The 13,463-nt window shown below is 38.2% G+C and overlaps 2 protein-coding genes across 3 annotated transcripts; one reads left to right on the forward strand and one right to left on the reverse strand.

Annotated features, from left to right (window-relative positions):
* Nucleotides 1-129: 129 nt before the first annotated feature.
* Nucleotides 130-10,091, forward strand: LOC147875124 (ribosomal protein S6 kinase alpha-5-like). Its single transcript, XM_087354204.1, has 10 exons — nt 130-311; nt 860-928; nt 2,365-2,583; nt 2,809-2,924; nt 3,666-3,776; nt 4,558-4,635; nt 6,328-6,425; nt 7,916-8,066; nt 8,586-8,747; nt 9,930-10,091. The coding sequence occupies exons 1-10, from the start codon at nt 224-226 to the stop codon at nt 9,999-10,001; spliced, it is 1,164 nt and encodes a 387-aa protein (XP_087210330.1). The 5' UTR covers nt 130-223; the 3' UTR covers nt 10,002-10,091.
* LOC147875125 (uncharacterized) lies at nt 3,619-13,156 on the reverse strand. 2 transcript variants are annotated; one of them, XM_087354235.1, is made up of 3 exons: nt 12,686-13,133; nt 9,240-9,455; nt 3,619-3,901 (listed from the first exon to the last, which is right to left on the reverse strand). In XM_087354235.1, the coding sequence occupies exons 2-3, from the start codon at nt 9,441-9,443 to the stop codon at nt 3,740-3,742; spliced, it is 366 nt and encodes a 121-aa protein (XP_087210361.1). In that variant the 5' UTR covers nt 9,444-9,455; nt 12,686-13,133; the 3' UTR covers nt 3,619-3,739. The 2 variants fall into 2 exon arrangements, 1 of the variants encoding a protein (XP_087210361.1); XR_015536620.1 differs by lacking the exon at nt 9,240-9,455 and having other exon boundaries at nt 12,686-13,156.
* Between the last annotated feature and the right edge of the window lie 307 nt (nt 13,157-13,463).

Genomic DNA, 13,463 nt, shown 5'->3' on the forward strand with positions numbered 1-13,463 from the left:
GAAGTTGGCTGTGGTGTTGAATATGGCGTTTAACAGGTATGCCATTATGTCGCAGTTACAAGTTTTATAATATGACTTTCTTTGTTGCTATAAGCACAACAGTTTCTTTCTTCGTTATTAACTAGAATTTATAAACAAATTTTATTCCGGATATTGTTTGAATTACTGATAATCACCTGATTGAGGAATTGTAAAGGCAACAGGTCCCATTCGTTGCTTGGTTATGTCCATATTCAAGTTTAAAACTAACAGAGCAGAAGAGGACATACTCATCGAGAAAGTGTATAATATCAGAAGTACCTCTAGTGGTGGTAATGTATTTGTTTTATTTTCATATGCCTTATTTGCTTTTTCTTTAAGATGGATTTAATTTCGTGTCAGTGCTTGAGTTTTAAGAATACGTGGAGTGTAGTGAATAGGTTCTTGATAGTTTATACTATGAAAATTATCAGTCTTGGAACGTGCAAAATAACGAAATAATATTAAATAGTCAATTAGAAAACAATGAATTCATTGACATCACGTCAGTAATAATGAAACTCAACTTATGAATTGAGAGTGTAGATTGTACACACAGCTGTGTGAAGACCGGATGGATAGTTACCTAGCATAATACTGCAATATTCTGGGAACTGTTGTGGTCATTTATAAAAGTTTTGTTAAACCTGAGTTACACATTATAAATACAAAGAACAGGTTCTGCTTGGAAATTTTTATTGTGATTGAACATGCTTTGTATATATTCCCAATCTAATGAGGGTGTTGTTTCGGGTCTTCAAATAAAGTAACATTATTTTAATAATGTGTGTAAAATAATGGTGCTTTATGCAATGCCTGTACATATGATATTTTGTTACAGACGAAGAAGAAATTCAGAAAAGTGTCACCCTAAAAGACTTCAAGATGGGAGACTCTCTAGGAAAAGGTGGTAAGTACAACTTCCTTTTAATAATTAGCTAATTATCTTCGAATTTCTCTGCTAATGAAACGTGGACCTGACTCTATGAACGCTTATGAAACAAATGCATGAACCACACTGATGCTCTTTACTGTTGTCATGGATGCATTTATTTAATTACATAGTCACTAACACAGTTCTTAAGCAGACTGACTCCGTCAGGTAAATCTACTAAAATGGTAAATGGTACCATAAGATATTTCATCACCACCACGTTAATCATCGGGCTAGTTTTCAGACTTATAACCTATATTTAAATATACGGGATCTGCAGTGGCCGCGCGGTCTGAGGCGTCGGCTTCGTGCCGCTGGAAACGGTGGTTCGAATCTTACTCAAGCCATGGATGTTTGTCGGCGTCTTTCTGTGTTGTGCTGTCCTGTGTACAGGTCGAGGCCTTGCGACGGGCCGATCCCTCGTCCAAGGAGTCCTACCGAATGTCTACAGATCAAGCCAATGAAAAGTTGGGACCCGCAGTGCTCAGGCATTTGTAGAATGGGTCGTTCCAGTATACCAGTATTTAAATATATGTCTAATGGTTATATTACAGAAACCGGTTGATTTGTAGACGGTTTGTGTTCTTAAGGTACTGGAGCCAAAGTTACAAGGCATTATTCCCACACCATGTGGCTGAACGCGTCATTGAGTGTCCCTAAGCATGAGGCCGCCGGTGGCCAACAGGGTAGTGAAAGTGTTCTTAAGATTTTATGTCGATGTCAGAGTCAGTACATTTCTACCGACTCCCACTCCACGGCCCTGGTGATAACTTTATACTAAATTATCCAATGATACCCATTGATGACTATGAGTCAGAGATGTTATGTACAAATGTTTACTTTATCAGCCTCTGAATTATTGTAGGTACAAATGGTGTCGACGTCACTCTGCCGAACACAATTCTTTTGTAGTTGAACAATACCCATCGAAGCCCTGCAAAAAACGATTTGTGGAGAAATTTCCAAATGACAGAGTTGAAACCAAGTTGTTAATTATGGGAAGAGGGGTTTGATCCCCGATGGGGGCAGAGGATCTTTCCTCTAACCTCTGCATCCAGACCGTCCTATCTAATGGGTACCGGGGTCCTTTCCCAGGGGTAAACAGTTTCTGGGGCATGATGCTGACCACTCACCCCCATCTAGTGTCAAGGTCAAGAAAGAATAGGACCTAATACCTCCTCTCCCCCACAAGCGCCTACATGGCGTACAGTGGGAATGCTTTACTTTCATATCTTACACAGAAAGTATGTGTACAGTTCACTCCTTTATGAAGCAAGAGTTTACAAATATAAGAGCCCTATCATCATCATTCTCTCTACAGCCCTGTGTGGGCCCTGGCCTTCTTCATAAGCTTCTTCCAATCTGTTGTTGAACAGATACCAAGATGATACATAGCTGTGTTTCTGTTGCAGCATATGCGGAAGTGTTCCTTGTCCGTAAGAGGGGTGGATGTGATGATCGCAAATTATATGCTATGAAACGAATTGATACGTCCAATGACGATTCCAAGGAGAATATTGAACAGAGTGTTATGACGGAGATTCAAGTAGGACAAAGAGTGCTTGGTGCCACATTTTTGGCCGGACTTTGTTACGCGTTCTGGTCGGAAAGTCATGTGAACTTGGTGATGGGTAAGTACATAAAACACTATATGTATGATTGGAAGAGGACTCTAACTCCACGTGTAAGGACCTCCCTGATTGGGGGAAGAGTCTGTTGCCTCCTGCTAATCTATCTGTCAGTTTGCATTCCTCCGCAGAGCTTTTCTTTGCAACAGCATTGTTGTGTAATTGAATGCATAACGCTAGTATTCAGTGTCCTGTAAAAGCATTAACAAAGTCATGTTATTGTTGCAGATTTCATGGTAGGCAGAGATATGTTGTTTCTCTTAAAAAAGAGAAAGAAGCTTTCAGAGAGAAGCGCTCGATTTTACCTTGCGGAAGTTCTTCTGGCCATCGAGACGCTGCATGAGGTAAGCACTGTCAGAGTGAACCCCTCGGATAAATCGCATGATAAAGGAGTAGAAAAGGAAAAAGTTCTTTTCTTGATTAACTCTGCGTCTACGGAATTTGTCAGTTTTTCAGTACTTTATTTCTTCACTACACATCAGATTACTTTTTAATTCCTGCAGGAGTGTCATCTGTCAACACAACAGCTTCGCTTTATGTCTTGTAATCTTTTCACTTGTGACCACATGTTTCAGGTCATCATGTACTTTTCCGTATTGTTACACTGTTGCTAAGCGCTGTGTTTCTAATTGTCTAAAATGGATACCGAGAAGTCTTTTAAAGTATATGTTATGCCTCTTCACTTTGGTTGAATGCAAAAACACGATACAAAATTAGAATTAGTGGCTAAAAATCATCATTAAATTGGAGAAAAGAGTTGCAATAAGTCTCTTGTGGGTGGTGTCCAGCTTTAAGTTGTATGAGAGCTTCCATTTCTGCATCACACTGGAAATGGCAGCTAACAGGAAGTGAACTGAGATGATTGTGTTCCTTAAATACAATTTTTGATTTGTCATAGTTGCCTGCTTAATGGTTAAAATTCTAATTAATGTAATCAATAGCATTCGTAGGACAGCTTATAGCAATATGAAGCAGGAAAGCAAATTAGTGGATGTGTATCTCAGTGCCACAGGAAGATGGAGAAACAACAAACATGTCTCATCTTTCATGACCACAGTGCAAGGAATTTATTTTGTTTCTTTCAGAAAATAATCGTGCATCGTGACATAAAGCCAAATAACATCTTGCTCGATTCTGATGGCCATATTGCACTTGCAGACTATGGGTTATGTAAACAATTCGAACCACATGAAGAGGTAAGTTTAATATCCATATTATCTGTTGTTGAATTTATCTGCAGGATCTTGTAGGCTGGAAATGTAGGAGCTGTGTCGCCCACTGTCTGTCGTGCAGTGCACATTATTTCAAGGATGTCAAAGTCCTAGAACCATAAAGAAATTAGAAAGATTTTAGGTGCCTGAAATTGGATCACACATGTTGAGACTCTTTGTTTTGTACCAGCTGTATTACCTATAAGTATTGCCGTATGTAATTTGCTCTTTTGGAGTTTCATACGTAGTTACTGTTATTCAGATCAGAACTATTAGCATCGTATGTAGTATACAGAACATTAATTATGTAAGATAAATAAACTTGTGTCTTACTGTGAGGAAAGACACAAATTACAAGTGTTTGAAAAAAAGATGATACTGGAAATAGACGGATGAAGTTGGGACCGATCTGTGTGGTGTGTAACAAGAAACTTTGTGGTTCATACATCTCACTGAGTATTGTTAGGGTAGTTGAATTAAGGACAGTAAAATGGGCTGGACATGTTGGGAGACAGTAAATTCTGAAATATATTGGTGGAAAACCTCCGGCAAAGTTTGAATTTGGAACATCAAGAAGAAGAGGGGAAGACAGAATTAAGAGGGATCCTGAAGACGTATGTTGTTAGGGCTGGAGATGAATGCAGTCGGAACAGGACAGTGTCCAATGGTGGTCTTTGGTATTAGTCAAGCTCGAAGTTCTGTTTCTACTACCAGAGTGTTAATAACTGAGTTATGACTCAATTTAAAATTTTCTTTCCATCAACAGGACAAACGTACATACACAAGTTGTGGTACTCTCACGTATATGGCCCCAGAAATAATAAAAAAATGTGGATATGGCATGGTAAGTATCTTAAAGCTTGATAATATTAATAAATGATTTCATTCCCTTATGTAACTGAACCAACAGTATTACAATTATTTATTAATAACTGCAAATGGGTTTATACCCAGTGGCAGTGGTGCTACAATAAGACGCAACAAAACAATACGCATCACTAAACTAAAATAAGGAGGAATATTTATGGTAAATTACTGTAAAAAAGTAGTTCTGATATCACAGCAGCTTGAAAGGTATGAACCAGACTTAAAAAAAAATCATGTGCACATTCAGAACTAAAGCTGGCAGAAATGCTGCTTTTCGCTTTGCCTTGTCTGAATTCATGTAACATTTAGAGAATGATTGATTGTATTGACGTTTGCTAATTATCCTGACTCCACTGCTGATGTAACTTGGATGCCAAATGAAATAACTTTATAATATGAATCAGAAACGTTGCTGAATGAAGACATTTTTAAACTTTTGAATTGGAACTTGCAAGGAAAACCAATAGAAAACTCAGTGCAATCTGTGTGTGGCTAGGAATTGAACTGATACCTATGGGAACTAAATAAAGAAAGAATGACTACTTATCAAACATAGAAATGTTCTGCAAAAGATACTGTGGCTTTAGGTACATATAATTACATGACTGTGTTGCAAATATCACTGTATTTCGTGTGTCTGAGTTAGTAGTAGTCAATCACATAACAATTTTCAATATGTGCACCATCTGTATTCCCAGAACCATCTCTAGTTTACTGTAAGAATTTTGCTTGGCTGCAGCCAGAGTATCTTCAGTGATACAGATGACTGTTTCTACAATTTCTTGTTGCTCTTGTTTGATCGTGTACATATTGTTTTCATAAAATCAATTTTTCCAAAGTCCTCACAACAAATAGTTCAGTCGTTTTATATCTACAGAGTATAGTGGCCGGGACCAGTGATGTCCTCACTGTTCAGGAAAACATTTAGACAACACTTCCGTCAGAAATCTCATTGAGCACATCCATCACTGCACTCCCATGTGTGTGGTTGAGTGCTGAACTTTTGGAGATAAAAGAAAGTTCTCTAGAAATTGACAGATATTGTTTGGAGAAGTTGAAATTCTTTTAGGAGAATATAAAGATAATGATCAGCACTCACATTATCCCCAAAAGAAGTGGCTTAAGAGTACCTCGTTGACTGAGCACACCATGATGTACATTTTCGGGGCTGCAGTGGTGTCTATTATGTTGTGCAGGTGTTCGCTGGCTCATACATGCATATTATTCTTGTTCACATTAACCATGTGCTTCGGAGTACTTCATCAGTGTTCTCCGTTTATTGCGGACCTACTTCGCCCTTTCCCTCTCTCAGATTTTACTCGAAACTCGTGCTGAACCCTGATAATACCAACATTGTGGTACAATCCTTTTACCAAAAACAAGCTCTTCTGTTGTTTAGGCAGTCGTCATCGCTGCTTCTTCACTGATTTTCAACCAGGTGCAGCACATTCTCAAAAGACTACTGACGCACGAAATACTGTGATGTTTGATATGTAGTTAGGTAATTATGAGCAATTAAAACTCGAGCTTTGATTTAGAAAGACTTTCTCTAAACCTGTACACAAGAAATGAACAACACATTTTGTTCATGACTAAAATTTTCTGTTACCGGAGACCCTTGTGAATATGTGTGTGGAAGTAAAGAAATTTAAATGACTGTTTGTTGCAGGCTGTTGACTGGTGGAGCTTTGGTATATTGGCGTATCATATGCTGGTTGGATACACGCCCTTTGAACAACCGCATGAGCATAGTTCGAAACTGTCTGAGTAAGTCTTTAATGTTTCCTAACTGATCTGATATGTGTGTTCCCTGTGAGCTTTATGTTCCTTTGAATCAAGTTCTGTACATATTAGTCTGCGACTAATGCACAACTCCCTGTTTTAATGCCATTGAATTAAATACATACATTTGTAACATGTGGAGAATTAGCCTTAGGAAATGAAATCGAACACTGTCATCGCCACAACTCTTAAGCAAGGTAGAACTTACTTTGGATATATATGTGAAAATTAGACACTGATGACGCATTTTGTAAGAAGTTTTAAAGCAATTATAAACTAATTGTGAATGAAAGTTTAATGTGTATGTTTCTAGTGGCAAATGAGTCATCCCACCTCAGTTCAACAAATGTGGGTGCCACTCAATGTCACCTGATGCTGTACTAAATCACTAATTTGTCTGCAAAATTGTAGTCGTCTTAGAGTTAGCATGAGCGTCTGTGTATTGGCTTTGAAGGTACACTTTATATCCTGATAACAGCGCATTGCACAGAAACAGCCACTACGTAATCCGTCTCCCACGTTCCGCGTGCCATAACTCTAAACTCTGCTGAGTGTTGTCTCTACTTCTAGGACACGTTAGCCTTATTTGTTATTTGGAGCCAGTTTGATTGCATATTTTAGGTCGAAGATACCGTATGATTTCGTGGATTTTGAAGCTAGCCGGAAATTGAGATTTATGATGTCACATATCTCTAGAGTCTAGGCTGTTAACAGATGCAAGTAAGGAAGTACGTACTTTTGCACTCAGAGATGGTATGTTTTTGAGTGATGGCAGTGCATCTCAGTTCAAGAAGAAACAAATGATTTTTAAACATTTGCCATGTACAAGATTTTGGTCTCTTTTCTGAATGGCACTTCTTTGCAATAAACCATGAGAACAGACAGGCAGGTGGTTTAAGTGAGGCAATGGTGGTTGCTAAGGCTAATCTATTAATAGTATATGAATAAGATTATGATTTACTAGTAAACATTAGAAATTGATCGATAGAATAAAAGGAGTATGTAATGAAGTATCTTTTAATGCTGTTTTATTTGTATGACTTCTCAAACTTGACGGTAGACTGTTTTGAAAATTTGATGCCTGCATAATGTGCAATCATATTTCACCTCACTTATCTGCCTGTAGCTGCAACATCAATATGGAGCTCTTGACAGTCCTGTTTTGTGTGGAGCTTATTTTTCATATCTGATAACAGTTCTGAGGTACACGACATCTTAAATCTAAATTTGTTGGTAGCTTACAAAAAAGACATTAAATTTTGAGGTGAGACTTGACTCAAAATACACCATCAAATTTACATTCAAGAAGAAAATGGCAGATATGCTATAGGCAGAGAATTATGTGTCTGCAATTTGTGGGTAAAGAACTTCATAAATAGTCACACAATAATACGGACAGGTGTCCTTAAATGCCACATCATTTGATGACTTTGCATATTAGGAACCAAATACAAGAATGAACTTTCCTTTCACAGGCGAATTCTCAATGACGAACCAGAAATGTATCCATGGTTTTCACTAGCTGTCCGTGATCTTATGACCCGACTGTTAGAGAAAGATCCCGAGAAACGGTTGGGTTGCGGGAAAGAAGGTTCTCTGGAGATCAGGAACCATCCATTCTTTAAAGTGAGTTCTTCCCCATATCTGTTTTCATACGAGAGTGTTTGTTGATGTTTTAGGCCTGAACTGGGCGTTTTCTGTTTAATGTACTAAGAAAATCACGTTTTGAGGTTTTTGATGCTGTTCTGGATTTTTTCTCTTAAAAATTTAATAACTGCAAAGTGTAATTTAATCCTCAACAGAACAACCTGTGTGTTGAGAAATGTCAGAACACTGCCAGGAATTACGTAGTAGCATCACAATTAAGTTTTAGGAAGGCATGCATAATGTATTGTCAATGTAAGCCTTAAATTTGCCAAGAACTTATTAAAATCCTTGTGGTATGATGAGTTCCCCTCAGACATCCTCCAAGTAAATGCAGCATCGGAAATAAGAAAGAACAAATCATGCAAGAGATTTCATTTCAAAATTCTTGTACAATTCAAGTGTCTTTTAAACTGAGTTGTTCTGACTTCTGCCTTGTCAGATTTACTCTGCAGTTGGCATTCTGGTCCATACCATTAGTTTTTGTGCTTTGTCTGACAGGACATCAATTGGACAGACGTGGAAAAAAAAGCCGTAACTCCACCGTACCAGCCAGTTGCTGATAATAAGCTCAATGTAAACACCAATGGGGACCAGTCGGGCGTGGCTCTTCCCCATCAGCCAGAAGTCACCCCGTCACAGAAGCATGTCACTAATTTCAAGGTCAGAGCAATTACTACTTGTCTTTGAGTTTAGTATGTGGTATATAAGAACAGGTTTATTTCTTGTGGTTCTGCCATTGGAAGAGGCGTTGGAAGCTGATAACTCTACGGCCTTGATGGTGTTACAGTAATTATGGATTTTGTGTCTTGTGGGTATCCTTGGCATTGGAACAGGTGTCGTAAGGTGAGGACTTGGAAGGAAATGTCACATAATGGTCTGGCCTTGTCTGTCCGTCAGTTAAGTCCAGTGTACTCGAGAATCACGGGACTGATTTGGATGAAATTTAAGATGCAGATTGTGTCATTCTGAATGACCTCGAAACCATATTTTGAATATCCTGAGATAGGTGATAAAATGATGGATGGGAAAAGTAATGAGATGATGTGATCTGGTGACCAAATTTGAAACTATCGAACAAGGAAAATTTAATAAGTCTAAATGCATATTGCAAAGAACTCATGAGGATATTATTTGTATTCCAGTACAGTATACCTTTTCTGCCCTTGTCATTTCTGTCCCCATATTTGAAGATAGTATTTGACATCGCAATTTTCCAATCATCAGGCCTCTTGTGTGAAGTCCAGCTGGTATTTGTAATATGTATGCATGTAAGTTGTTGCTGCTGCTTCTTGGCCCTACAACCCGGTTGTGGGTTTCTGCTGCCACCTTTTTCGAGGTGTCTTGATCTTGCCCCATTTTGCCCCGTGCCTGGGGCAAGACGGTGTATGGTTGATATATATTTGAAAAGTTGTAAGAAGACACAGATTATCTAATAATTATGACGTAGGATATAAAAATGATTTAGTATACAATGTAAAATGTCAAAACTTTACACATTTGAAATGTACGTTGACTAACCCCAAGCGCCAGTACGACACGTAGCAGGATAAACTTTAACTGCTGCGCGGAACTTGTTTTTCTCAATAAATGTTGGGTGAGTTGTCAGTGCACAAGCCAGTAGCAAAAGGGTAGAGTGATTTGTTTCTTCTTTTTTAGGAATTCCTTGTACATGTACATCAAGGATGAAAACAGCTTTTTGACCTGTATGTTAAATTTGTCTGGTGTGCTTCCATTTCTTTCTTTGTAAATCACTCCTGACAGTTATGAATTTAAGCGTTAAGAAAAGTGAAGGTATAGATTGAACAAACTATCGCATGTAACTTGACATTTGTTTTGTTGCAGAGAGTGGGGCAGAAGAGAGAACGTGGACAAAGTGACAGTTCTACTCCACGTCCACACAAAAAGCAGCATTGATTTTCTGAACAATTATTTATTTAATTTTATAAGCAATGTACTTATGTGCCAAGAGGTTACGGCTAATAAACTGTTTGTTTTTCCTGTTGACCATGCGCTGTTGTGTTTTCCCCACCCCTTTACCTTTTCCTTTCACTTCCTGAGACTGTGTGGCCTAACTGGGAGATCAATTCGGTACAGAAACACTTTACAAATTCCATTTCGGCTGTTGATTCTAAATTTTATTTTCATTTGGGTGATGTTCTGCTCTGTGTGGATGGTCCGCCGGTTGAGACGTCCGCTGTGGTAAGTCTTGTGTTTTACTTTGTTTTGGGCATCCAGCGGATGCCTCACCAGTGTTTTATTTATTTAGTGTTCTGTCTGACGACAGGTCCATATGAACAGGATCCTTCCATCCTTTTCTCGGACTGGGACCTGTTCATATACGTTCTTGGCAGATGATCCAGAAGTGGTTTGCCATTGCCTTCTTCTGTGTGTGAATGGAGTAATTGTTGGGATGCCACGGAGGAAAACTCCGTGTTGCCTAGACCACGGCCTTGCCCAACACAAGTTATAAATCCGGGCACCGCCGGGAATTGAACCCGAGACCCCAGGATTGCAAGGCCAGCGTTCTAACCGCTAGACCACTGTGGCGTCTCTCACCAGTGTATATTTAGTTAATTTCGTTTGTAATTCTTTGTTTTGTGGTTATAAATGACAATATATACTCTTTTAGAGTTTGTGTTCTATGTGGCTATTTTTCATTAAACAGAAACATGCCAATCATATTTAAAGATCTGATTACTGGCCTCACTTATGCTGCCTGTTTCCCACACTTGCACGATTTCAAAGTTGCCCAGATAATGAAATTCCGTGTTGGTGTTGGTCTTGTGACTTGTAATGCAAACTGACATTTAAGTAATGCCAACATTTTGGAGGAACTTATTGCTTCAGTCATCAGCTGTGATGATGGAGACATTACATTCTTCTGAAACATACATATCTTCCTACAAGTCCGCTGGTGTTGTAACCAAGAAGACTATCATTGACATCTTCACCACTGTGAGAACCTCAAATTTCGCATAGTGAAACTCCATTTCTGTTATGTCCGTAAGTCATTTTTCTGCTGAAGTCGGTCAGCTCACATTTGTAAACCAGAAACATCATTCTTATTTCTTCCTTTCCACTTTACAGGTCACGTGGTCCATCTTAAGTTAACCTTGCTGTCCTTTCCCTCCATTCTTTTAATTCCAGTTCTCTTTGAAACATTCTAGTGCTTTCCAGTAAATTAATTGTTTTCAAACCATCAATCTTCTTCATATATAATTCTTTTTTCGTATTAATTTAATCTCAACTGTCCGTATTTCCATTATGTCACTACATAAATTGACGTACACAGTTACAGTATCAATGATTTCCATGCTGTGGCATTAAAACGAGAGCCTCGCGTAGGGAATTGTTTAAGAAGTTCAATATTCTTTCATTAGCCAGTGAATTCTTGCTCTCACTATTATCATTTGTAGTGGATAACATGGAAGAATTTCAAACAAATTCAGATATCCACAACATAAGAAGAAGATACAGATACAACCTTCATGTGTCGAATCCTAACCTCAATAAATATCAAAAAGGAGTTCACTATATTGGAATTAGGTTATTCAATAATCTTCCACCTATTATCAAATGTTTAAGTCTCACTCCTACTCAATAGAAGAATTTACATCACCTAAAAAGACTCAACTATTACAAATGCATGTAAGTAATAATGGTGATGGTTCTCTTTATAATTATTTTGCTGTATTACTGTAGTTTCAAAAGTAACTATGTATTTATATTTGTGCTATGGCCTGTTTTACATCCTTGGCTTAGGTCTAGGAAAGATGTATGGAATGTAGCTCTTTGTCACTCTGTATTGTGAAAATTATTTATCGGATATCATAAAACATATTTTGCCAGAGTCATATGTGGCACTGCTTTTCACTGGGAACCACAATACAGGTTACAAGGACACATTAATACATAAACAAATGGATTAATGCGTGTGGATCACAGCACAAATCACACTTGCTACTGAGAGATTAACTTATGTAAGAGCAATGCTAAATCTATTTACTAATTTTGTTTAAAAAAGATTTTTAATAAAAGACCAATTTAAAGCCTTGTTGCCAATGGGCCAATAAGAAAAGGTGAACATGGCCTCAGTTCTGGAAGAGGTTGAGAACCCCTGCATTTAAGGTATCTGAAAAGGTTCCCATAACTTTAATGAGAATATATGTTGTTGAATTATGCATAACCCAGTTTGGTGTTAGCGAGCTGTGATCCATGTTTCGTTGCAGTCTCAGGGGCCTTGAAGTTCTCAGTATGGATACTAGGTGGCAAACTGTTCTATTCATCAAATGTTCTTGCCATGGGATGATGTGATGTATCATGTCTGTCTTAATTTATTCCTGGCCTAAAAGATGTTTGTACTCCAAATTTTTCTCAAGTCTGCATTTTCGTTTTAAAAACTGTTACCTCAAAGCCACTTGTATTTCCCACTATGAGTGAGGATGTTTTTTTTTTTTGGGGGGGGGGGTGCAGATGTGCATAGAACATGTCAGAATGGGCGACAAGATAGAACTTTGTGCTGATAAAGGATGAAGGAGTAATATTAACATAACATACTAAACGAATACCCCTAAGCTACAAATTAACATAATCCTTACTGGAGACGATGATGATGACCCAGGTAAACTCTCCCGTACACGACAGTTGTATTTCTCTTAATTTTTAGCAATATATTTTACAATCACGCACACGGAAGATCTTGAAAATGTTTGGGTACGTGGAGTAGAATTTATTTTTCACCGGAACGTGTCTGGAGTGAGTTTCGTAACATTCCGATCATCTCCTGTTCGTCTAGCGACATCACTACAGTTTTGCTGCGAGGAATTTCGATAAATGTTTGTTCTTTTGCTAGGCTTTCGATATATATCGTTGATTGTCATAGCTATAGAAGCCATATTCGTCGGTAATCGAACACAGGACTTCTATTCGTGGTTACAGTCTGCGGGAATCTAAGTAAAGACACGTTTTCCGGAGTTTTGACCCTCCTGTGTCTTCCTTCTGGTTTCAAGGAATAAGCATACCAAGTTTGGTACTACTCGGTACATTCGTTCTTGAGCTACAAGAGGGCAAATAAGAAGTTGACAGTGGAACAGAGGTTCCGGAGAATATTACGTAAATACGTCTCTGTAATGTAACGAAATGTAATGTAATCTAATGAAATGTAATGTAATAATTCTTATATAAGATAAGTACTTGTGAAATTCTAAAACGTTTTTACGAGTATAAAATTATCTACTCTACGACGCACGTTTTCTACAAGCGATTCACAGCAAGGCTCTTTCCCTAATAACGAAAGCGGATTGTTGACGGCAGTTATGAAACACAACAATGCCGAGTAAACGGATGACGCAACAATCAGTTTCTTAGGTAACAACA

The sequence above is a fragment of the Zootermopsis nevadensis genome, unplaced genomic scaffold (assembly GCF_977971745.1).
Source record: "Zootermopsis nevadensis isolate Lab colony 2312 unplaced genomic scaffold, Znev_1.0 Znev_ptg000002l, whole genome shotgun sequence".
NCBI lineage: Eukaryota > Metazoa > Arthropoda > Insecta > Blattodea > Termopsidae > Zootermopsis > Zootermopsis nevadensis.

Coding starts and splice junctions, on each gene's coding strand:
- LOC147875124 (XM_087354204.1), top strand. CDS start 224: ATGTCCATATTCAAGTTTAAAACTAACAGAGCAGAAGAGGACATACTC. Junction 312..859: donor CAGAAGTACCTCTAGTGGTG/GTAATGTATTTG, acceptor ATTTTGTTACAG/ACGAAGAAGAAATTCAGAAA. Junction 4,636..6,327: donor AAAAATGTGGATATGGCATG/GTAAGTATCTTA, acceptor TGTTTGTTGCAG/GCTGTTGACTGGTGGAGCTT.
- LOC147875125 (XM_087354235.1), bottom strand. CDS start 9,443: ATGGGGCAAGATCAAGACACCTCGAAAAAGGTGGCAGCAGAAACCCAC. Junction 3,902..9,239: donor AAATGACAAGGGCAGAAAAG/GTATACTGTACT, acceptor TTATGGTTCTAG/GACTTTGACATCCTTGAAAT.